This window comes from Bos mutus, chromosome 8 (genome assembly GCF_027580195.1).
Source record: "Bos mutus isolate GX-2022 chromosome 8, NWIPB_WYAK_1.1, whole genome shotgun sequence".
NCBI lineage: Eukaryota > Metazoa > Chordata > Mammalia > Artiodactyla > Bovidae > Bos > Bos mutus.
Window position 1 is genome coordinate 50,378,088 of NC_091624.1, and position 26,321 is coordinate 50,404,408.

Sequence of the window (26,321 nt, forward strand, 5' to 3'; positions counted from 1 at the left end):
GGTTCCCTCTTAAGGGGAAAGGCCCCTCATGCTTCTGAATTTTCAGAGTTTTTGCTTTTACAGCCTTCACTGCACTCTAAGCTCCCCCAAGAGAACACAGTGGCACACAGTAGGTACCTCAGCAGAGCATTGGCTGAAATTAGGTAGCACGGCCTCCCACATCACAAGAAGCAGTTAATCAGACCAGCTCAAGCAGTCAGCATCTACAAAGTGCTCTCAGGGGAAGTACACAGGGAGACCCACCCACCCGGTTTCACTCCAGGAAGTTGCTTATTGGACAAACCCCAAGTAAAGAGCATGTTGTTGTTGTTTAGCTGTAAGTTGTGTCTGACTCTTTTTTGCGACCCTATGGACTGTAGCCAGCCAGGCTCCTCTGTCCATGGAATTTTCCAGGCAAGAATACTGCAGTGTGCTTTCATTTCCTACTCCAGGGGATCTTCCTCACCCAGGGATGGAACCAGTGTCTCTTGCACCTCCTACATTGGCAGGCAGATTCTTTAGCAATGAGCCACCTGGTAAGCCATCACATATTTGATGATCCTCAAGAGGACCTCGCTCCCAGGCTGACCTTTCCAATTCCTTCGGTCCCTCACATCTGTGTGCCTTCCAGTTGATAAAAGATTCAGATCATTATTCCCAGTGATTCTTACAAAGGCCAAGGGATGCATGCAAGGCAGGTATTACTTTTCAGAGATCTGGGGCTCAAGGATCGCTATGACTTGACCTAGGCCTCCTAACTCCGACTGCAGTAGAGTCCAAGACGTGCAAGTTGTCTGAAATTGAAGGAAACAGGGCTTTTAAATAATCTGTATATTTTAGAGCACACATATTTGTATATTCTAAAGGTGTTCTGTGAACTGCAGTATCAGTACCTGACAAAAGGCAACTCCAAGCGTTTGATGAAATCTAACCAATGATACAAAGGGTAGTGAGGTGGGGACTTGGAAGGCCTAGGCCCACGTGCAAGCTTGCCATCCACAACTGTCGATTCCCAGTGGTCCTCCCACAGGCTGTGCACTAGCAAAAGCGTTGGCTATTTGTGGCACGGCAAGGCCACCATACACCAAGGGTACGCTATTCCAGCAAGCGGAATCCCAAAGCCTGACGACAGGTGTGATGGGTGACCCTACACCTGCCCTGCGGCGGCGAACCGCTGCCAGGAGTTAGCCGGCATCACCTGACCCTCCGGGGGATTATTGAGAGGTGGTGCGGCCGCGTCTCCCTCACGTGACCGGGCTCGGCGGCGTCGACCGCGTCACGCCCCGCCCAGAGTTCTGGGTCGGTCAAGGTCTGCGCCTGCGCCGGCTCGCAGGCTCACCAACCTGCCGGCGGGCCGCTACCGGGCGTGGAAGCCGGGCGCCCGCGGCGATGGGTGAGTCGGGAGGCAGGCGAAAGGAAAACACGGGGTTCCCCCGGCCTCCGCGTGGAGTGAGTGGAAGCACGAAAGAGGCTCTGAGGAGGCCGTCTGCCCGGCCCTCTGGCTCGGTTGCTCGGCGCCCACCCCCGTCCGCGCGCGCGCACTGCCTCCCCTCGGTGCGTCCCGCTGTTCCCGCGCGCGCCATCCCGGGTGGGGTCCGCAGTCGCCGGGGCCAGCTCTACGCTCCCTGCTCTGCCGCCCGCCACCGGGCTTTTCCGGGCTGAGGGCGCCGTCTGGCTGCTGGGAAGAGCCTTTTCGGCAGAGGAGGCTGTGCTTTCATTTGGGCGCGCCCCGGGCGGGGAGGTGCCTCCCGGCGAGCCCTGAGAGCGGGGCGGGGAGGGGCCGGGCTTTGCTTGAGTCCCGGGAGAGCGACGCTGGGACCGCTAAAGGGCCCTTGCTATCTCGGGGCCTGGGATTCCAGGACCTCTGGTTCCGTTGAATGTCAGGGACTGGAGAGGCCTGGACGATCCCGTCCACTCCCCTCCCCTCCCCCTTAACCACAGACCGGGGAAATGGACGCCAGGGAAGCGGTAAGTAAGTTCAGCTACCCGGCCAAACAATGCTTGTTCTGCGACACCATGTTGCTTCGCGTTGCGAGAAACTCCGTTGTACTAGGCTGGTTTTTTTCCGTGATGGTGGGGAAGTGGGGGTGGGCATTGTTGTTAATTGAAAATCTCTGTACCAATTACTAAGCTTAGTAGCTTATCTAGGTGGAGCGTGTCGATGCCTCAGCTGCTTTTACGCTTTTCTTTTTTGCCCCTTTCAGCTGTACACATCTGGTCTTAATCCCCACCTGCAAGCAGTGAAACAGAAGCCCTTAAAGTAACTCTGTAGTGCCCTTGTTTTGAAAGAATTCCATAAAATCAAAAGGTGTCAGGACTGGTTGGGCCCGTTAGTGGTTCCAGAGCACAGGTTAGGCACTTTGGATCTGGAGTCACCTCGAGTGCATCCCAGGGAAAGATCACAAGCTGTTACCTTTAAGAGGGAGTGGATTTATCTGGTCTCTCCTTTGGTAGATTAAAGTTAGCCCAGAGAAGTGGAATTTTAAAATTATAGACATTGCTTTGTATTTATAGTAGCAAGATAGTGTCCTAACTAGAACTAGAATCCAGATTAATCTTGTTCTGAATGCTGACTCAGACGTGCTGACTTGTGGGAGTCAACATCCTTTGAGAATAACAGTTGCTTTCTCCCCAGTTTTTGCACAAAGACCTTTGTGCTGGCTCATTTCTCGGTCTTATCCCGTGGACTGTAAATTACAGTGAGCATTTAGACTTTACACTGTTTTCTTCTGCCGCAGAAGTTTAATTGACACTTGGAGTTTAATGAAAGTCAGCTTAATTAACTTTGTTTCCTAATGTTGACATAGGTTGAGTGTTTTAGGTAGCAAATGTAAAATTATGGCAAATAAGTTTTGCAATAAATTGCAAAGAATTATTATCCATGTTAAAGAATTTAAATATATAGATCAGTTTAGCAAAGAAATTTAGTCATGTTCACACTCTAGATAAACACGCAAAATTTTAAATTTTGCTACAGAAGACTATCCTGCACACTAGCCTGCCTTCTGTTGCTAAATAGAGAACCTGTTCACACTGTCTTGGTGTATAGGATGAAATGAGGGAGAAAGCTGTAAATCTGTGAAGTCTGGAAAGATTTCATTATGTTCCTTTTTCCTAAGTCCAGGCTTATTTTTTAAAAATCTGAAACCATAAATGTATACATGTTCTTCAGATTTTCTAAAATAATTCAGTACAGTAGTCAAGAAATGACTGGCTTCTATTAGCCACAGATTTCTGTTTGTTTAATAACAGACCCAAAGAGTCATGACAAAACTAATTGAAGTACTTTAATTTGCAAAATTTTGAAAAGTAATGCAAGTACCATTCCAGTCATTAAGGGTGAACGTGAACAAAATTGTGTTGTTCAGGTGTACAAGTATCTTGGTTTGTGTTATCAAGGATGTATACTGTTAAATAGCTTGTAGCTTGTGACTTTATAATTGAGATTGTTATGTGTTTTGTATGTAAAAATGAAATTTTTTTACATTTACAAATTGTCACTGTGTTAATGGCAAATAACATTCATGAATCTGGATGTTTTTGTTGATTTTAACATTGGTTATTCCTGAAACTGAAGAAGAGCGAAGCATTACATGGATATAAAGTATTTCTATGCTAAGTTGTTTTTAAAATGTTGGTTAATCTTAGATTGACAAGTGTAGTACTAGTAAGAGTTTGAACTCATGTCTGGCAGCTGAAATGATAAGAAGAAAGGATATAAAAGACTGATCGATTAATAATTATCAAACTCTAGGCCCTGGCAAACTTCTCAAGCGTCTATAGGACAAATTTTCTTTAACTAAAAATGCTGTTGACGCCTTTAATTCGTTAAGAGCACAAAATGTAACCGAAGATCTGTTTTAAACAAATTAAAAAACTGTTGTTTTTTCCAGTTCTCCCAAAGTCGGATTTATGCATACCTGCAAAAGTTGTGTGTGAAGGACAGCTGTCATACATGCAGATCATATCCTGAATTAAGGGAGACAGCTGTTGAAAGGGGAGTTAGCACAGTCAGAAACAGGTTAACAAGTTTAAAAATTGAGTCTTCAAATACTACACGGCACAATGCCAATACTATATAAATTACTTTTGGTATGAAGGAGGAAATCTATACAGCTTTTATCAAAAGTGCTTTTCCAGAAAAAGAGTCGAAATAGTGCAATCAGCAGGTCAAGGAGGCCCCAGCTAGATACCAGATGGCAGCTTCTCATATCTGTGCTGGAAAATCCTGTTTATCCTGGATGGACTAAAAGTTCAGAACAGACATTTTAACATTTCTGGCTTCATTTTAAGATCTCAGTTTCTTTCCTCCTCACTTTGTATTTCAGCATGATCCAGCAGAAAGATGGTCACTTTGAAAAGTCTGTGTTTTATTTTCTTTCTGTGGCGAGACTATTATGGAGCCTGGCTACTTCAGGCTTGTGTACCTCCATGACCAGTGTCCCACTGTGATCAAAAAACTTAGCAGTGGACTTGGTGAACTTGGCTGCTTGCTGCTGCTTTGTTCTCCCACTGATGAAGGTCAGCCTCAAGGTGTTTTTGTCATTGAACCTTTTCAGACTGGAGGGTAGTTGTCAGATATCAAGGTTCATCCCTGTAGGATCTTTCCTACACAAGAAAGATTCTCATCTCCTGAGCATAAATTAAAGATATGCTGTGATGCACGAACCCTAAATAGGCCTGGACTCTGGAAAGGGTGCCTGTCATCCCAAATCAAAGCCACTCTGGTGAAGAACAGGAGATGATACAGATGGTAAGGTAACCACCAATTAGACCAAAACTCTCCATGGAATGGCTTAAAAAGTAATAGTAAAGGTTTTACTTAAAGCAAAATACATAGCCTTGAACACTCAAATTATGAAACAAAGAATACATAAAAGTAAGAAAATTCTCTTTAAGAAATTAGAAGAAAATAAACCCAGAGCAGGAGAAATAAGATGATAAAGAAGAAAAACAAAATTTTTAAAAACTGAAACATAGTAAAATTGGTAAATTTAAGAACTGGTTCTTTGCTGTGATGAGAGAAATGTACATTAGGTAAACTGGCTACCCTGCTCAAGAAAAAGGGAATGTAGACACACAAGAGTAAAAGTGTTCTTTTAAATAACAAGTGCCTTATAAAACTAAATAAATCAGACTTTCTCTGTTCTGTCTAGGGAAATCCAGTTATCACAGTTGACTCTGGAAAGTGAACCTAACAGGCCAGTAACAATGGAAGAAATCGAGAAGGTCTTTGTAAAGCTGCCCTCCCCCAAAACACCGGGCCCAGATGGCGTTTCAGGTGACTTCTCTTAACTTTCGAGAAAAAGATAATTATGATAAGATTTAAATTGTTCGCCAGCTTAAAGAAGGAAAAATGACAGAACTCTTTTACAAAGGGAATGGAACGTTGACATCTCAACTTTATATGAAGGTAGTACTGAAATCGGAAACTCGGTATGTTACAAATAATGATGTGAAATTTTAAAATATTAGCAAACTGTAGTGGTACATTAAAGGAATATTTCACTGTGGCCAAGTAGGATTGCAGGGGTGACAAATTGTCAAGCAACGCACTAACGTATACACCAAACAAATACATCAGAAAAGAACAATAGTACTTTATCCTTGTCAAGCCATCTGTTGTGCTGTAGATTACTTTCCTGGGTGCTTCCTATGTATTTATTCAATTAATTGGCTGGCCTGTGAGGTAGATAGCATTCTTATTTTGTAAACAAGGAAACTAAGCCATAGGGACATGAAGTAACTTGCTGAAAGTCACACAGTATATACATAGTTCAACCGGGATTTGAACCCAGGCAATTATCTGTACCTGTTAAATGTTACACTGGCTCTGTCTCCAGGGTCCATAGGATCCTCTCAGTAGCTTCCTGGAAGCAACTGACCAGAGTTCAAGATAGATTCCTAGGGTAGTGGTGGTGGGAAAGGGTGGAGGTGATCATAAAACAGGAATAAATGTGTATTCCCTTCTCGTGTTTGAAAAAACTAAGAGGCCCTTATTAGTTGATTATTAGTGGCCAAAGCAAAAACAACACCCAGTTGTGGATATAATGGGTAATAGAAGTGAAGTCTGATGCTGTAAAGAGAAATATTACATAGGAACCTGGAATGTAAGGTCCATGAATCAAGGCAGATTGAAAGTGGCAAGAGTGAACAGGAGATGGCAAGAGTGAACATCAACATTTTAGGAATCAGTGAACTAAAATGGACTGGAATGGGTGATCTTAACTCAGATGACCATTATATCTAATACTGTGGAAAAAAATCCCTTAGAAGAAATGGAGTAGCCATCATAGTCAACAAAAAGAGTCCAAAATGCAGTACTTGGATGCAGTCTCAAAAACGACAGAATGATCTCTGTTCGTTTCCAAGGTAAACCATTCAATATCACAGTAATCCAAGTCTATGCCCCAACCAGTAACGCTGAAGAGGCTGAAGCTGAAAGGTTCTATGAAGACCTACAAGACCTTCTAGAACTAACACCCAAAAAAGATGTCCATTTTTTTATAGGGGACTGGAATGCAAAAGTAGGACGTCAAGAGCTACCTGGAGTAACAGGCAAATTTGCCCTTGGAATACAAAATTAAGCAGGTCAAAGGCAAACAGAGTTTTGCCAAGAGAACACACTGGTCATAGTAAATACCCTCTTCCAACAACACAAGAGAAGACTCTAAGCATTGACATCACCAGATAGTCAATATCGAAATCAGATTGATTATATTCTTTGCAGCCAAAGATGGAGAAGCTCTATACAGTCAGCAAAAACAAGACTAGGGGCTGACTGTGGCTCAGATCATGAACTCCTTATTGCCAAATTCAGACTTAAATCGAAGAAAGTAGGGAAAACTGCGGGGTCCAGCCCTGGCTGATCCAGGGTATTCGAAGGGGAGACGGCGTCGGCGACTATTTATTTATTTATTCATAAAAGATATAAAGAGTAATAGAATGAGGATAGCTCAGTAGGAAAATTCAGTGGAGAAAAGAAGCTGAGTAGCTTGGTTTACGCAGAAAATCAATATAACCCGTGACACCAGGTTAGCTCTGACCATGGAGGCCGCAGGCGCCCTCTTGAATAGCGGAAGGTGCCCCACCTTAGACACCTTCTCGAGTGGGTCTTAGAAGCCCAGGCAAATAAATGGTCGCAGAGGATATCCGCGCTCCAGATGGAGACTCAGCTGGAAATTGAGGGGAAGAATGACATGGGGAGACCAAGCTTTGGTGAGCAAGGCCCGTAGCTTTATTTTCAACAGGGGCTTTTATATCCTAAGTTACACATAGAGGATAATAGGGGATGCAAAGTCAGCAGTTTTTGATCCTTATCAAAAACCAGGGTTTCTTTCCTGCAAATTTATCATATACAAATGGTTTAGGTGATTTACATCATCTTCTGGCCAGAAGGCTTATTAACATTTTATGACTCTTGACAAAGACTTATCAACAAAGACTTATTTTCTCTAAGAGTAATTATTTTAAGGTTTGGCGTCATCTTCCGAAGATAAAATTGCATTCCTATAGGGCGGATGTGTAATGGGTTTACAACAAAGGAAAGGATTTATTACCTTAAGGATCTAAAGTTACTAACACCAAGGCCACTACTTATTTTTTCTACATACCAACTATATTAATTAATACACATTCAAGGATACAATTCAGGGGATGTGGAAAGTTGGCAGCAAGCATTGGCTCATCAATGAAATCTTTTACTCGTTTTATTCTGACAGTTTCTAACTCTCTGAGAGGCTCTAAGCTATTTGAATATCTTAAGCTTCCCGTGCCTCTTGAGGCTGGGAGACTGTAAACAATCGTATGCATAGCTGTAGGAGTCCGAGTAAACTTGTCAGGCGAGTTAGAGAGCCATCTGAGGGGTTTGGATTTAAACACTCCTAGTTGCCCAGGAACTTTATTAATCGGAGCTGTAAGTTAACTCTTTGTCAGAGAGAGCGAGATGGTGGTGGGGGACAGCCCCCAGTAAAGTCAGAGGTGAGAGCACAAAGCAATAAAGTAGGCAGACTCTGGTTTTTTTGGGGGGTAGATGCTCGAGAATATCCAGGGGGACTCCTGAGGCTCGATCCCGCCTTTGCGTATGCCAAGCCTCCTTCCTCATGACCTTTGTCATGAGTGGAATGCCTCACCGGCTCCCGGCAGAAAACCACTAGACCATTCAGGTGTGACCTGAATCAGATCCTTTACGATTATACAGTGGAAGTGACAAATACATTGAAGGGATTGATTAGACCTGATAGAGTGCCTGAAGAACTATGAACAGAGGGTCGTGACATTGTACAGGAGGCAGTGATCAAGACTGTCCCCAAGAAAAAGAAATGCAAAAGGCAAGATGGTTGTCTGAGGAGGCCTTACAAATAGCTGAGAAAAGGAGAGAAGCAAAAGGCCAAGGAGAAAAGGAAAGATATACCCATTTAAATGCAGAGTTCAAAAGAATAGCAAGGGAGATAAGAAAGCCTTCCTCAGTGATAAGTGCAAAGAAATAGAGGAAAACAATAGAATGGGAAAAACTAGAGATCTCTTCAAGAAAATTAGAGATACCAAGGGAACATTTCATGCAAAGATGAATACAATAAAGGACAGAAATGCTATGGACCTAACAGAAGCAGAAAATATTAAGAAGGGGTGGCCAGAATACACAGAAGAACTATACAAAAAATATCTTCATGATCCAGATAACCACTGTGGTAGAGCCAAACATCCTGGAATGTGAAGTCAAGTGGGCCTTAGGAAGCATCACTACAAACAAAGCTGGTGGAGCGAATGGAATTCTAGTTGAGTTATTTCAAATCCTAAAAGATGATGCTGTGAAAGTATTGCACTCAATATGCCAGCAAATCTGGAAAACTCAGCAGTGGCCACAGGACTGGAAAAGGTCAATTTTCATTCCAATCCTAAAGAAAGGCAATGCCAAGAATGTTCCGACTACTGCACAAGTGCTCTCATCTCACACACTAGCAAGGTAATGCTCAAAATTCTCCAAGCCAGGCTTCAACAGTACATGAACCGTGAACTTCCAGATGTTCAAGCTGGATTTAGAAAAGGCAGAGGAACCAGAGATCAAATCACCAACATCCGCTGGATCATCAAAACAGAAGAGAGTTCCAGAAAAACATCTCCTTTTGCTTTATTGACTACATCAAAGCCTTTGACTGTGTGGATCACTACAAACTGTGGAAAATTCTTCCAGAAATGTGAATACCAGACCACCTGACCTGCCTCTTGAGAAATCTGTATACAGGTCAAGAAGCAACAGAACTGGATATGGAACAACAGACCTGGTCCAAGTCGGGAAAGGAGTACGTGATGGCTGCATAATGTCACCCTCCTTATTTAACCTATATGCATAGTACATCATGCGAAATGCTGGGCCAGATGAAGCATAGGCTGGAATCAAGATTGCTGGGAGAAATATCAGTAACCTCAGATAGGCAGATGACACCATCCTTATGGCAGAAAGCAAAGAAGAACTAAAGAGCCTTTTGATAAAAGTGGAAGAGGAGAGTAGAAAAGTTGGCTTAAAACTCAGCATTCAGAAAACTAAGATCGTAGCATCCAGTCCCATCACTTCATGACAAATAGATGGGGAAACAATAGAAACAGTGACAGATTTTATTTTTTTGGGCTCCAAAATCACTGCAGATGGTGACTGCAGCCATGAAATTAAAAGATGCTTGCTCCTTGAAAGAAAAGCTATGACCAACCTAGACAGCATATTAAAAAGCAGAGATATTACTTTAGCAACAGAGGTCTGTCTAGTTGAAGCTATGGTTTTTCCAGTAGTCATGTATGGATGTGAGAGTTGGACTATAAAGGAAGCTGAGCACCAAAGAATTGATGCTTTTGAACTGTGGTGTTGGAGAAGATTCTTGAGAGTCCTTTGGACTGCAGGGAGATCCAACCAGTCCATCCTAAAGGAAATCAGTCCTGAATATTCATTGGAAGGACTGATGCTGAAGCTGAAACTGCAATACATTGGCCACCTGATGCGAAGAACCGACTGATCAGAAAAGAACCTGATGCTGGGACAGACTGAAGGCTGGAGGAGAAGGGTTCAGCAGAGGATGAGATGGTTGGATGGCATCACTGACATGAGTTTGAGTAGGCTCCGGGAGTTGGTGCTGGACAGGGAGGCCTGGCGTGCTGTAGTCCATGGAGTCGCAAGGAGTAACATGACTGAGCGACTGAGCAGAGTGCTAGAAAAATGGAATCCATTTTTAATGGGAAACAAATTTCCTAGTAAATGGCAGGGGGCAGGGGCTTAAATTATCATTGTAGATGTACTAATTCTTAGAATGAATGCGGAATGAAGTGTTGGGGGTTACAGTGTAATTTGTCAGATGAAATTGCATAATAGCTCTGGGAAGACATTCTCCAGTTCATGTTTGCAGCCCAGTCCTGAAGATGGGCAGCGAGAGATGGTAAACAGATTACTTGAGTGGGAACAAATTTTACATGGTCTAGTTGATCAGTGAACATTTTTGTATCATGATGACTTGTTTCCCCACATAAACTTGAAACTGCTAGGACTTGGTTATAAACAGTCAGATGATAAGAACTTCATGTTCCTGAAACCACAGACCAGCGTCATGCTTCACATACTGGAGTCCCCACAAATGTCAGAGTGTAAGGATGTTTACTATTACCATAGTTCAGTTTTGTTCAGCAAGTACATGCCAATCCCATAAGAAAGATGCATACTATAAAGAGAAGGCAAAGTTGTTTGATATTTTATGTAGTGGAAACGAGCAGATCCACCAAAAAAAACTGAGAAATAGAGGCTGTTGGCCGCCTTTAACCTTAATACACAGAAACTGGTAACTGTTTCATATGCAAAGAGCAGACAATTAATTGGAAGAAAATAACTCTTTCATAATAGGTACTAAAAAGGTAAGATACCTGGTCATGAGAAATTTCAAGATCTGTGAACAAAATTTTAAATGCTGCTAAGGTTTCTAAAAAGGAAATAGGAAGAAAGCACATCCTTGTACAGTTTTTTGTTGTTGTTGTTTTTTTAAAGGTTCAATTTAAGAGAAAGTGACAGTTTTTTAAATTTATAAAGTCACTTCTATGAAATTCCAAGATTTTGAGTGAGGAATATGACAAAAATACATTCTAGTTTACCTGGGAACTTAAATGAAAGTGGTAAATGAAAACCACAGGAGTTGTAGAAGGAAGTGTGGATTACTTATAATTCATGTTTATACTTCAAGAATAGTGAAGGCCTTCTGTGGAGCACACAAAACCTAGAAGCCAGAATCAGTAGATGTCATATCAATATTAGGAACTTCAGTATCACAAAAATGATACAAACTGGAGAAAGTATTTGCCACAACTTGGTTAATGTAACTAGGATTGATTTTCTTTAGATAGGAAGAAATCTTACAAATTAACAAACAAAATGCCTTCAGAAAAATGGATAATGTGAAATTTTACAGTAAAAGAAATTCAGATGGTCAATAAAGCATGACCTTCAGATGAAAAATGCTCAATTTTGATCAAAAAATTTCAGTGACAAGTTTTTTTTCACCCATCAGATGGGCAGAAATTACTGTTTAATACATGGTATTGGAAATGGTAGGGAAACTGGGAACTCGCATACACTTGGTGGAAATGTAAATCACAGTAAGGTTTCTGGGGGCAATTTGGCATAGCTTTCAAATTAAAATGTACTGCAGTCCATTCTAAAGATTTTACCCTACAGATAAACTTGTGAGAGTTCACCAGATGTAGTTACAAAGTTGCCCATTGCAGCATTATTTAAAAGGAAAAAAATCATAAACAGTGACCATGAATAGGAGATAGAATAAATTACATATATCCATTTGATAAACTACTATATGACCATTCAAAACACTGGGGTGTCTGCTGCTGTTAGCGGATTTTTAAATGATGGAGAGGTTGGTGGGGATGAGATGGAATGTGTGATTAGAGTCAGGCTGACTAGTAAAGAGGGTTTGTCAGTGGTCAGGCAGGAGATGAAGAGGACCTGGGCTAGGGCAGTGAGCCTGGAGGAGAGGACAAATGTGTATTTCATTAATTACACTTTTATTTTTCTCTTAAGAAATATCTTTTTTAAATTGTGTTTTTTTAGTTTATTTTATTGAAGCATGGTTGATTTACAATGTTATTTTCTACAGCAAAGTAATTCCATTATCTATCTCTATATATGTATATATACATTCTCTTTCGTATTTATTACCATTGTGGTTTATCACAGGATATTGAACATAATTTCCTATGTATATGGTAGGATCTTGTTTATCCATTCTCTATATAATAGCTTGCATCTGCTAATCCTAAACTGCTGCTCCATCCCTCTCCCAGCCCCCTCAGCAACCACAGTTTTTACCGTCCCTTAATTCCCCATCGTGATAGTACTAAGCAGCATTTAGAGATAAGTCCCAGTCCTCCAGCCTCTGCCAGAGGTGACGTTTGTTCAGGTGAACACAGTGTTTGGTGTCCAGGGGTAGTGTGGCTGCTCTGGTGATGGGAGCGAACAGTGAGAAGTTAGGGCCCTGGCGCTGTCTCCTTTTACAGGTGTGACCACCTGACAGCAGGGAGAAGAGCTGACTCCTTTTATTACCTTCTTAAGGCAGGCTTTCCTTGGAGAAGGAAATGGCAGCCTACGCCAGTATTCTTGCCTGGAGAATTCCATGGACAGAGGGGCCTGGCAGGCTACAGTCCATTGGGCCTGCAGTGGTTTCCAGGCATAATTTTTCTCAACTGAGGGCATGTTTATCTTTTCTAATAGAAATGTGATAGCAAGCCAGCTCCAACTGCAAACAGCCATTGGGCTAGAGCATATAGATGTCACATTTTCTTCTTAATGTAGTCTGTCTTCTGGGAGAAGGGCACACAGATCTTGGTATAACATGCCTAAGGAAAATAGTCTTATTTCTATTGGCTTCACATGAGAAAGGGAAAAACAAACCATAATAGCATCAGAGGGTCTTGGTATCATCATGAGGGTTTCTGGTAACGCAGGGCCTAGCCAGCTTTTGTGTTACTGACTGCCACTCATGCATCTCCCTCCACAGTAAGCTCCAGCCAGACATACTCCTAAGGAATGTGATCCTGCTGCTCCTTTGATACGGGGCTTCCATTTTAGCCTGTGCTGCCTTTGGCCAAAATGTGCTTCACCCTTACGTACAACCAGAGTCCTATTCACCTTGCAGAGCCCTGCCCAGAAGTCATAGCCCACCCTGTCTTTCCCTCCGGACAGCTAATTAATGGCCCCTTCCTCTATGGGGCCATATACCTTGTACACGTCCCTGTGGTTGCATTTATCACACTGTGATCCAGTCATTTTCATGTTGTATCTCCCCTGAGGCCAAGGTCGTTTTTTATCCCTAACCTCTGAACGTTACAGGAGTTGAATAAATTGATTGAATTAAAATAAAATCGCTTAATAGACTGAGACCAGTGTAAAAGCAGGCAAAGAAGAAGGAATTCCTAACAGAAGTAAATGAAAATAACATCTTGATAATGTTATCATGCGAGTCTGAATAAAGCAAACAGAAGAACACAGTTCAGAACTCGCTGTGTCCCCAGCATAGTACTGGGACCTGGCTCTTGTACTCTGCAGCTGACTTCTGCCCAGAGCGCGGGTGGGCAGCCATGGCTGGTTACACGTGTGGAAGCAGCCTCAAGGAGGCACAGCAATTTGCCTTTGGTCACTTGGGAACTTATCACGTCCCCCTGTCGGCCTTTTGTCCTCCTGGTTAGACCTTTAGATTTATCACTGTCTCCAGCTAATTCAACCTGAAAAATATAGAATAGGAAAATACAGCATTATTATTAAATCAGAAAGTATAAAACTAATTTTGGCTTTCTATTTCTTATCTAAATATATTAATGAAAACGTGATTGTGCCATGTCAATAAAAGTATTCTCCCTTATTTTTTATTTTTTCTGTGATACTTTATTGATCAAAAGAAGGACTCGCTACTATCCAACACTTAACACCATTAAAAATTCAAATTAATATACTGAGCCTTAAGTGTAAATACTCCTTCATTTTTAGTACCTGTATGACATCCTGTCAGTTGGCTACGTCTTCATCTATGCAGTGCGTGCCTTTCTGTTCCACATTTTAATTTTGACTCTGTATTTCTGTTAAGAGCACTGTCGTACTTGTCCTGTAGATGAGTCTTTGTGTACCTCTTCTATTAATAACTGTTTCCCTAGGCTGTATTTCTAGAAGGAAAATTAGAATCGTGTAGGTGTGTTCTATATTTTCTGTCACATGTCTGTGGCTTCTGCACGTGTAAACTGAATATACGCTTCCTGATTGTGCGCCTCACTCTGCACTCTGCTCTACCTTCACGTGATGACATTTCTCTTTAACACCTTTTGTCCTGAATGGTTAGCAGTTCACAGCAGCATGTGTGTGGTATGGGGAGGAAAGAACAATAAATTTGGGAACGGGGGTGGTTTTATTTTGGTCATATGTCAAAGACCTAGATGGTTTATTATGTGGCCTGTTTTATTCTTGTAATTACTTATAATTGAAACCCTTATATGTATTCTTTTCTAGGTATGTGGTTAAAAAAAGAAAAAATGTATCCTAAGATTTACCATCTTAACCAATTTTAAGTATAAATTCAATTACATTAAGTGTATTTACATTGTTATAAAACAGATCTCCAGAAGTTTTCATCTAGCAGAACTGAAACTGTACACATTACTGAATAGTATAACTTTGTTCCCACCTCCCCCAGCCTCTGGTAACCACCATTCTTTCCACTTTTCGTCTCTATGAATTTGACTACTTTAGGTACTTGTGTAAGTGGAATTACGTGGTTATTTGTCCTTTTATAACTGGCTTATTTCCCCTTATCCTTACAGTTGATTCATGTTGTAGCATATAACCGGATTTCCTTCCTTTTTAAGGCTACATAATATTCTCTTGTGCGAATATACCACGTTTTGTTTATGCATCCAGACACTGGGGTTGCTTTCACCTCTTGGCTCTGTGAATAGTTCTGGAACTTGAATGTGCAGACATCTCTTGGAAACCTTGCGATGAATTCTTTTGGATGTGTGCCCAGAAGTGGGATTGGTGATGGTATCATATGGTAGTTCTGTTTTTAATTTTTTGAAGAACTGCCATACTGTTTTCCATAGTGGTTGCACCATTTTACATCCCCACTAAACAGTTGTTCTTTTCTTTTCTAATAGCAGTTGTCCTAATGAGTATGAGGTCTTCATTTGCATTTCTCTGACAATAAGTGATATTGAGCATCTTCTTGTATGTCTGTTGGTCATTTTGTATATCTTTGGAGAAATGTCTGTTCAAGCCCTTTGCTTGTTTTTAATTAGGTTGTAGAAGACGGGCAAGGAGTAATCTGGCTCTTTTTAGAAAGCGTATTTATTCCAGGGGTAGGACCTTGCCTTCATTCTATTCAGTGGGCTAAGCCTATGTATTTAGGCTTCAGATCTTTTTCAGCATGGTCTGGTACAGCCAGTCTGTCCCAGGACAGCCTACCAAAGTCACTGCCATCTGTGGTGTGACAACAGGAACATAAACTCTGGAGGCAGACTTCAAGATGCCAGCTCCACCAGTTACTAACTGTATCTTGGATGAAGGGGATATTGGTTTTTCATTTGTAAAACTGGGAATGTAATGTTTATGGAGTTGTTTTTGAGAATTAAATATGTGAAGAGTGTATAGTATATACCTGCAGGCTGTCTTTGACCCTGTTCTCCCAGCCTCCACTTCACAAAGTATATACTTGCTGTCCCTTACCTGTGTTCCCACAGTAGATATTTATCATAGAAGGTAGTACACTGAAGTGATTGTCTACCTTGGCAGTCCTCTGTTAGATTGCAAGTTCCTTGTCTTTGAATCTGTAGCACTTAGCAGAGGACCTAGTTTACAGTAGATACTAAGTAAGTGTTAGCAAACAGAATGATCGAATGTGTGTCTTGTTATTTTATTACTTACAAGAGCCCTTTGAATCTGTTTTAGAAGGATAATCGCATGTACCATTATGTAGTTTAGGCATTACATATGATCTAGTCCAGTGGTTCTCAAATTTTTTGGTCCCTTTACAAACTTAAAAAAATTTTGTGGAACCCGCCCCCGCCCCAGCCAAAGAGCCTTTATTTGTATGGATTAATATTCATGGTCTTAGAAATAAAAACAAAATTTTTAAATATTTATTAATTCGCTTTAGAATAACAGCAATAAACCCATTACATGTTAACATAAGCAACATGTTTTCATGAAAAATAATTATTTTCCCTCCCCCAGAATTAATGAGAAATATGTTTTACAGTTTTGTAAGTCTCTTTAATGTCCGGCTTAAAAGGTCAGTGGCATCTCATATCTACCTCTGCATTTGATCTGTTGTGGTAAATTGATTTAGTTGAAGTATATGCAGAAAATCCAGCCTTACGCAGATATGTAGCTGGAAAAAGGAGGACCCCGTGGACTGCTGAAAGGGCCTCAGGCCGCCCCCCTCCCCAAATGTAATAGAGTCAAAAAATTGGAGGAAGGATTAGGGAATTTTTCATATGTTTAGTACTGTATATAAAGGTTTACCTATTATCATTTTGTTGTTTGTAGGTTAGAAAAGTCCTTTGTGACGGAGAAAGATCTTAAGCAACATGATGGATTCAGAAGCTCATGAAAAGAGGCCCCCAATCCTAACATCTTCAAAGCAAGATATAGCACCTCATATTGCAACTGTTAGTGAAATGAAGCATTACCTGTGTGGCTGCTGTGCAGCATTCAACAACATAGCAATCACATTTCCCATTCAGAAGGTTCTCTTTCGGCAACAGCTGTATGGAATCAAAACCCGGGATGCGATACTTCAGTTGAGGAGGGACGGATTTCGAAACTTGTATCGCGGAATCCTCCCCCCATTAATGCAGAAGACAACCACACTGGCACTTATGTTTGGTCTATATGAGGATTTATCTTGCCTTCTCCGTAAGCATGTCAGTACCCCAGAGTTTGCAACCCGCAGCATGGCCGCAGTCCTTGCAGGGACAACAGAAGCAATTTTCACTCCACTGGAAAGAGTCCAAACATTGCTTCAGGACCACAGGCATCATGACAAATTTACAAACACTTACCAGGCTTTCAAGGCACTGAAATGCCATGGAATTCGAGAGTATTATCGAGGCTTGGTGCCCGTTCTCTTCCGTAACGGATTCAGCAATGTCCTTTTTTTTGGCCTTCGAGGTCCCATAAAGGAGCACCTGCCTACAGCAACGACTCACAGTGCTCATTTGGTCAATGATTTTATCTGTGGAGGCCTGTTGGGTGCCATGTTGGGAATCTTGTTTTTTCCAGTTAATGTTGTAAAAACTCGCATGCAGTCTCAAATCGGTGGGGAATTTCAGTCTTTCCCCAAGGTTTTCCAAAAAATCTGGCTAGAACGGGACAGGAAACTGACAAACCTTTTCCGAGGTGCCCATCTGAATTACCATCGGTCCCTCATCTCTTGGGGCATAATTAATGCAACTTATGAGTTCTTGTTAAAGATTATATGAAAGAAATTGGTTCAGTGCCATTTGTCGACTGAATAGACCTAAGATGGATGCAATTCGGCCTTGTTTCTAATGGGCCAAATACAAATTGGTGTCCACATCCAGGGCACAGTGAATTCTGGGCAAAGCTATTTTCCTTAAGCCCCAGCAAGTTCAGAATAAATGGTTTCAGTAGGAAAATTTAAAGGTTTTTTTTTTTTTTTTTTTGAGCGGGGTGGGATTTTTTAAATCATTATCTGAGACCTTTAGGCTAGTTGCCTTATTACTAGCTGCTCTCATAGCTTTTGACAAGGAAACAAACAGCCAAGGTATGATTCTCTTTTCCAGAAGTCTTCTGTACTGAAACATAAGTGGCCATGACCAGCCAGAGAAAAGGCTCTTAGGGTCGCATGAATTCTCAAACTTACTTCTGTTACTCCATTTCTTGCTTCTCTGCTCTTAGGAGGAATTGCAAAGGGTAGTTTTTGTGAACTTAAGCATGTACATGGTAGAACAATGGAGCAGAACAGAGAAGAAAAATAGTTTATTATGTGTAGGCTTTTCATGATAAATTGCTTGTATTCATTTTGAAACTAAGCACCTCTTGTGATGTTCATTATCTGAGTTATTTGTCTAGACATGGTAGACTCAAGCATCTAAGGTTTGCTTTCTAGGGTTGAAAGTTTTCTCTGTAGTTCTGAACGTGACTTTAAACCTTTCCAAAATATTTTTATATTTCACTTATTTCATTGCCAAAAGATCTGGAGACTTAAATTTTGTTAATTTTGTTTCATCCCATTAAGTTTCATATTGCAGGTATCCCCCACTTTTCCAGAGTTTCTTTTATGCCACTTTGCTTTTACATAAGACCTACATTAGTACCTATTTTCACTAACCAAAAGTTGATTTTTGCTTTTACAAAAAGTAATTGCTTCTTCACTTTATACCATTTCGACTTACAAAAGGTTTCATGGGAATGCAGGGGAAACCTATAATTGTATTTCAGATCTAGCTCTGTTAAGCTCAACTTCTTTGAATTGTTTTTGCCAACTTAGTGAAGAACTTCGAAGTTTTTTTTCATTTTTCCTTTGAGTATTAGTTTGTCGTTTTCAAGTATCCTATTCTCTTGAAACTCTCTTTAAAAAAACAACAAAAGTGCTTCCATTGTATTTTGGAAGTCTGTTAATCGGACCTCAGATTCTTTTTTTCTGGTTTCTAAGTGTTCCAGAGAAGGAGGAGAAAAAACTCAGGATAACTTTCACCCACAGTGTTAAGCTGTCTTTTTTATTTTACTCTTGGAAATAGAAACTTCTGTTAGGATCTTTACATTTTGGGAACTCAGTTTTACCATTTTATCATTTAAATAGTAAGACAGTTTAAGAGGATAAGGCTTAAATAAAGATATTTGAAATATTTTAAATTCAAGAAGTTGGTGATCGCTGGGTAGCATAGTTATCCCTTACCTAACAGACAAAAATTTGCTTGTCAGAGGAATCAGATTTTAAAATATTTTCTTCCAGATAAAAAAGCAAAGTGGTTCTTTCAGTTGGTATTGAATAACTAGTAAAACATACCAGATACCCTAGAAAAATGGTTAATCAGTTTTTTAAAAATCCACATCTGTAAGTATTATGTAGTTAAGATTGCTTTCTAGCATTTGACATGGGCAGAGCACCTAGCTGTTATCACCAGTTTTTCATCTTTCTGGATAATTGCATGTGAATATGTGCACATGCTGACCAAAATAAACCCAGGGCCTCAAATGATAGTTTACTCAGTTTCTGGACAGATAGTCCAACAAAGATGTTTACCTCTCAGTGCAGGATGGCTGGTCAGGTGACAGGACCATCGTCCTTCCGGCTGTGAAGGGTCGGGGGCGGCGTCAGGTGTTTGCCAGGTGGTAATGAAGCTCGCCAGCTTTACAGAGGCTCTTTGGGAATGTGCTGGAAATGGCAGTTTATTCTAGAAACGAGGTGCAGGTGCAAGGATTTGAGAAAATAAGAATTTAACGCCAAATGAGAGTAGCATCTTTTGGCCTATGGAACAGTCAGGATTTAAAACAGATTGAATTTCAGGGATGGGTGGCAAAGGCACTGTGGTGCCTGAACCTCTCGTTCTCTTGTGTGTCCCACGCTCGGGGGCATATCTGGGTGCTCAGCGTGTGGTGGGCGAGTCAGCCTGGGGTCACGCCCTGGCCCTGACTCTCCTGGCGTTCAGTTCTACAGGGCTTCCTTTTGCCTATACACTCCATGTAGGTGATAGAAATCTAAATTCTAAAGCACTTTTGTGAAATAGAAGTGAAGTGAGAATTGGAAGGCTGCTTTGGTTTCTGCTATCTCAAACGTGGCATTTAAAAACAATAAATATTTTTTAATGAATTTAACTCACTTTATTGATTTCTTTGTCACTTTTTACAGCTTTTGAAGACCAAACTGCAAATACATTACCAGGGATGGTTTTGTGTTGTCCTGTAGTTTCTTAAATTTGACAGAAAACTCAACAGAACTTTTGGTAGCCAACAGCTTTGTCTGAAATTTAAAAGAAGTCAAAATGTGTTATTAGTAAGTAAGAGATTCTAACTATTGTTTTTACCTTCAGTGTGAACTAGTATGGTAATAATTTTGAAAAGGCAAATTATGATCGAATGACTTTATCTGAAAAGCTTTAAAAGTGGCCTTTCTGTTACATATGTGGTGCAGACGGCTCAGAGCACAGGGCAGTTCGGGTCTTGCCTCCTATACTTCATTCTGATGCCACCAGAAATATGTTATAGAGTCTATACTAAACATCCTTAGAGTGGTATGAGCCCTCAGGACTGCACTACAGAGTAAACACAACCTCTATATGGTGGCAAGTGTGTCTTCATTTCTTTAGTGGTCGGAGATAGTTGGTGCTTTTGTCTCAATAGTTAATATTACATATAATTACCTGCTATATATTGTGAACTGTGCAATGAAACAGAACTGTGTGTATATAATCAGCTTTGGAGACCTGAAATTCCCTAGCTTGATAACATGGTGAGACTCAGTTATCAGGCAATACAGACCTTAAGATGACGACGGTGGTCCTGGAGGCCTTCACGGTAAGCCAGTCATACTGACCAAGACTATTCAGTGTAGGTGAAGTACTGTCGTGTGAGGGGTATGCAGTCAAAATGAAGGTGCAGTGGCGATCACATTTAAAGACAGGGTAAGCACTCAGACTTGACTCTTTGAAAATAATCTGTTTTCTCATGTGCTTATAAATGAGTATCAAAGACTTGAATAGGCATTCTCCTTAAATTTGAGGATTTTTAGTTTTTAATGCTGCCTTTTTGCCTAATACTGAATATATGCTTGCCTAAATGGCTCCCAAATTGTGGGGGAGTCTCGGTATGTTTCCTTTTTTAAAGTTTCATTATTAAAAGTGGTTAAGCACACAAAGCTGGTTTTGTTTGATATTTTCAGTTTTGTGACTATATCAGTTTAAATGAAATTCTGTTAAATGTTTCAGAGGTAATGTGCTTCTTTTGGTATTTCTGTTTGGAATAAAGTTGTTTTTTTTTTTTTTAAAGTCCTTTCTATTTGGTCTTCTCTTGTGGTTGGGTTACGGTTACTAGCACTTTCCTTTCTGTAGTAGGTTAGTCTCTTAGTCTTTTTCTTGGTAGAACATTTAGCATGCTACCTTGACTCTTAGTGACTCCACCTCATAACTTTGTAGGTAAAACAGTTCTTCATTGATCCATTTTGTTTGGTCAAGAAAAGTTAGTTAGTTTTGGTCAAGAAAAATAAGTTTCTTTTCAAAATAGGTTGACTGCAAAGCATTTTTTTTCTTTTCAAGGATTTTTCCAAATAAACTTTTCCCTTACTGAGTATAAACTGTCTTGGTAAATTCAGCTTATTAATACTTTGTATTATAATAATGTATCTTCAGGTCATGCTTATTCCCAAGCTAAATGGTCTGGATATGGGTGCTTTCTGAGCTTTTTATATCTGCTTTTCATTTTGCTTGTTTCTGTTAGGAGACTGTGAAATCATATGAGCTACACTGTTGGTTTACACATTACATTGTAAGGCACTCCCTGACCCTTACAAAGGGATAGTTGAGCTTCCCTGATGAGGGACCACCAGATGAGGAAGCAGTTGCCATACATTAATAATTACTCTAAAACATTCCAGTTTTAGAATTTTTAAAGACATTTATCATAAAAGTGAATATCCTGAACTCTAGAATTGATGAAAGGGGTGTTCAGCACATCTTCTGATAAAATGTCATTTGTAAACTGCCTGCAGAGTGAGGGGAGTAGAGAGCATTTCTCACAGTGTGACGCGGGGTGGGGGGCCTGGGGAGGTCTGTAGCTGCAGCACCTCCCAGTCTCCAAAGGCTGATCCCAGCTTACTTCCTTCAGAATCTAGTTTCCAGTAGGGAGCTTTTTCTGCAGATAACTGCATCTGATTCTGAAGTAGAAATGGATAAAATAGGATTTATCAGGGTTCTCTTCTCCCTTCAGTCCATTCTTTATTATTTCTGTATTTTTTTTAGATCAAGTGATCCAGGCCCTGTCTCCCTTGTTGTCATCTGCAGCTAAAACTGCCTTGCCCAGCCAATGGGGACTTCTGTACTCTCTGGTCTCCCAGCCTTGTTCATGCGGAGTCCCACTGTACTGGTTCACTCAGTAAGTCCTGCTGATCGCCTCCAGATTTCAGTTCAGATTTCACTTTCTCGGGGTTGTCAGCTTACACTTAAGGACCAGTTCGGATCTCCCTCTTACATACTCTTGTGGTACCATATTCCTCTGCTGTTTTCATAGCACTTACCTATTTTATTTATATTGTCATTATTTGATGCCTTAGCTTGGTGGCTCAGACGGTAAAGCATCTGCCTGCAATGCTGGAGAACCCGGGTTCGATCCCTGGGTCGGGAAGATCCCCTGGAAAAGGAAATGGCAACCCACTCCTACAGTACTCTTGCCTGGAAAATCCTGTGGACAGAGGAGCCTGGTAGGCTACAGTTCATGGGGTCGCAAAGAGTTGGACATAACTGAGTGACTTTACTTAGTTAGCTTTTCAAATGTCGGCTCCACAAGGCAGAGACTCTGATCTAATCAGTTTCCACAGTTGCAAGCACCTGGCACAGTGCTTTACACCTGGTAGATATCTGATAAATACTTCTTTTAAGAATCAAGAAAGTGAAGGGACATATGAATATTCAGCATCACAGCAATCTGGAATATCCTGTCTGACTTTCATTCCTTGATGGGTCATAGAAGTTGTTGGAAACATTTTAACACTACTCGGGCTGCTATAATGAAATAACATAGACCGAATGGCTTAAGGGGTTTACCTGGTGGCTCAGTGGTAAAGAATCCTCTTGCCAATGCAGATGTGCCTTTGATCCCTGGGTTGGGAAGATCCCCTGGAGAATGAAATCACAATCTACTCCAGTATTTTTGCATGGAGAATCCCATGGACAGAGGAGCCTGGCAGGCTACAAGTTCATGAGGTCTCAAAAGAGGTGGACACGACTGGGCAACTAAACAACAACAAATAGCTTAAACAACAGACATTTCTCAGTTCTAGACATTGAAAAGTTCAAAATCAAGGTGCTGGCAGATTTGGCTCTTAGTGTACAGACTTCTGTGTCATCACATGGCAGAGAGAGAACCTCTTGACCTCATGTAAATGTAATCCTCCCCACAGGCTGCCCTCTAAATACCATCACATCGGGGGGTCAAGAGTGCCACATACAAGGTGGGGCACACAAACCTTCAGGCTATAACATACATGTGCTAAACTGAGATTTTTTTCCTCTCCTCCTTTACCTTTAATGCTTAGTTATCTTTTTTTTTTTTTTTTTAATATATGAATATAGTCGATTTACAGCATTGTGTTAGTTTCAGGTGTATAGGAAAATGATTCGGTTATACATTCTGCTATCCTTTATCCAGCCAATGAGACAAGTCTGCTTGAGTCAGGATTCCAATGTACAGGCACTTCATTTTTCTGTTCTTGCAGCTGTTTGTGAATTGTGGAACTCAGCTGAGTCAAGCTGACTGAGAAGGGCAAGAAGAAAGTATTCCTTAAAATTAGTTTGTCATTGATAGCTGCTTTGTTACTATAGAAGTGCCATGACTTGTTTAAAGCAGACCACCTCAGTAGTTGCTCTTCCTTTTACCATCAACGTTCAGTTTAAGTTCTTTTCAGTCATTAGTCAGCAGTGACTTGCTCCTGACAGAGTACACCAAAAAAGGGGAATGCGTTTAGTTAGATGCTAGCTAACTTTTTGTTTCAAATGATAGGAAAAAGAAACATTTCTTTCAAGGGTCATGGTATCTGTAGCAATAGGTGGCTCCTGGTGTATAGCTTTCTCCTTTCTCTTTGGATAAAAGAAGTTTGCAAACTTTGCTTATCCCTGTCATACTTTGCTGGAAGAAGAGTGATTAATCAAATTTCAATACCATCACATTTTCTTGGGCTCCCCTCATATTTCCCCACTAGAAAACAGCCATAGGACAAAGTTGGTATATAAGGGATCCAAGTACCTTTCATTTGTAATTTGTGTGTAAAATTTGAAGGTAATGAGTGAAAATGAGTTAGGAAGTGAGGGCCTAAACTTGGAGATATAATGGGTGTGATAAGCCTTGAGAAAGCTAAGGCAAAGTCCAGGAAGATGTAAAGCTTTGCTGTTGCTGTTTGGAGCCCTTCAAAACTTCTGCCACTTGTGGTCCGGGACCAGAAAAGCATGGTGCTTTTATATTTGGAAGCAATGCTGAATACAGCACCTGAGTTTGTATCAGTTCAAACTAGAGAAAACAGTAAGCCCAATTTCAGTTTGTAACTTTTATAGTTTCTTTGGCAGAACGCCTGACATCTCAGTACTGTAAAACTGCCCTTTTAAGGACAAATCATTTTGAGTTACAAGATTCTAGAATTGCAGATAATACAGAGTATTGGCTGCCTGAGACAAGTTCCTAGGTACAACGTTAAATTTCCCTTGATTCCCTTCTGGTTCCCAGACTGTATTAGGTCTCCTTCTGTGGCATGTGATGACTGTCTCAACTCCAGGACTCTGACCAGGATGTATCCCCTCAAGACAGTGTGAACTCCTTGAGGGCAGAGATTGTCTGATCTCTTTATCTACAGAGTAGAGGTTCTCATAATACCTGCTCAGTGAATGCATCAGAATCTGATCCCAGATGTTGTCTTTATCACTATTCTCCCTGTTTCAGAGACACTTTGAATTTCTTAGGAATTTGTCTTTTAAAAATTATCATGGGGAATACATAATGTCTGAGTCCATATCTGTGAAGTTGTAGAACAGGGAAATCTGGTAGGGAAAAAAAGTGGTTGTCTCTGGGAAGGGACACGAGGGAACTTTCTGGGGTGATGGTAAATAAGAATATTTTGAATAGGGGTGTGGGTTATATAGGTGTATGCATTTGCCTAAACTTATTTAGCACAAGTACCATTAATATTTGTGCACTTCATTGTATGGAAATTTTACAACAAAAGAATACTGAACTTTAGTTAACAATATGTATTGCTGAGGAGTTTTAGAAGGATGGGTGTAAATAACTGCAATTCATTCATGAAAATACATCAAAAATAAAGATGGATTGATAGGTGGATAGACTATTGGATAATTGATATAACAAGCTTAGTAAAGTGTTGACAGTTGAGTCTTGGTAAACATATATTCCCTGTAAAATTCTTCCAACCTTCCTGTATGTTTTGAACATCTCATAATAAAATGTTAAGAAAAATCATTAGGATGTTGTCACAGTATTTGATGTCAGCACATATTGAGAGACTCGATTCAGTTCTTTTAGTATAATTCTTAGATTGCCATGAAGTCAGGACACCACATAGAAACACCTGCTGGAGGGGAACACAAACCTATGGCATATTACTAACTTAACCATCCCACTAGTCCTACTAATGATGTGGTGGCCACCAGCTCCCTCTCAAGCCCAGAAGACATGCCAGATTGGGACAGGACTGGTAATAAGCTGACGCTAATAAGCTGATGTTTTCCTTAAGACTACCCCAAAAGTGAGTGGTTTACTCATACCTGAAGTGACCAAGGTAGGTAGGCATCATGATTTTCCTGCCAGTACTCTGCAACTTTTAATAAAGGCCAGGAAGTTGTTCTTTTATACAAATGTTTATTGTATACACACACAAAATCTCTAAGGTAATAGCTCCCTAAGAATAATGTGTTCAGAACAGATCAGACACTTTGTATTTAAGAAAGTATTCTTTTTAGAACAAAATTTGGATTCATTTTACCCAAAAACTAATCTTTTATAGGGATGGGCTTTTGCAAGTTAATGTAAACAGAGCAGGCTCATGTACCCATAATTTAAATAGCTTTCAAAAGAGACAGCCATCCATCCCCCACCTGCCAAAAAGGGTTTAAAAGCTGTTCTGAGTGGTCTGTACTCTGGTTAGAGCTGCTACCCCTGTTCTCAACTGTTATCCTGTCCGCAGCTGCTGTAAGCTGTTTGGAGCTCCCTGTGTTTCTGTAGTGCCTCCTCTCATGTAGTTAGAAGATAAGCCACACAGCACCAAGTCTGTTCCTGAGAAGATAAGATGATCTTAGCATAATTAACTGCTCAGTAACGTAAATACCATTTGAAAATAGGGACGTCTTAGCTCTAGCACTTGGTGAGAGGACCAAGTATAGCTGTAGCTGACGGGAAGCATGGTTATCCCTCTCTCAACCTCCAAAGTTAAGATATTCTCCAAACTGGCTTTATCTTCAGAGATTCATGGAACTGTCATCCATGAAAAAACTAAACCTGAACTACATTTTCTATATCCCTGGTTCTCAAACTGTGGTCCCCAGATCTTCAGCATCAACGGGGAACTGGCTAG

General features: G+C 40.7%; 1 protein-coding gene across 10 annotated transcripts; it reads left to right on the top strand.

Moving 5' to 3' along the window:
- The first annotated feature begins 1,128 nt into the window (after positions 1 to 1,128).
- On the top strand, positions 1,129 to 25,213 carry SLC25A51 (solute carrier family 25 member 51). 10 transcript variants are annotated; one of them, XR_011465116.1, is made up of 4 exons: positions 1,132 to 1,372; positions 5,136 to 5,260; positions 16,556 to 22,120; positions 22,299 to 25,213. XR_011465116.1 is itself a non-coding variant. In XM_014481515.2 (3 exons), the coding sequence occupies exon 3, from the start codon at positions 16,597 to 16,599 to the stop codon at positions 17,488 to 17,490; it is 894 nt and encodes a 297-aa protein (XP_014337001.1). In that variant the 5' UTR covers positions 1,132 to 1,372; positions 5,136 to 5,260; positions 16,556 to 16,596; the 3' UTR covers positions 17,491 to 25,213. The 10 variants fall into 10 exon arrangements, 9 of the variants coding, with proteins under 9 accessions (XP_005906029.1, XP_014337001.1, XP_070231718.1 ...); XM_014481515.2 differs by having other exon boundaries at positions 16,556 to 25,213; XM_070375617.1 differs by lacking the exon at positions 1,132 to 1,372 and adding an exon at positions 1,379 to 1,533 and having other exon boundaries at positions 16,556 to 25,213.
- The last annotated feature ends 1,108 nt before the right edge of the window (positions 25,214 to 26,321 follow it).

Coding starts and splice junctions, on each gene's coding strand:
- SLC25A51 (XM_005905967.3), top strand. CDS start 16,597: ATGATGGATTCAGAAGCTCATGAAAAGAGGCCCCCAATCCTAACATCT.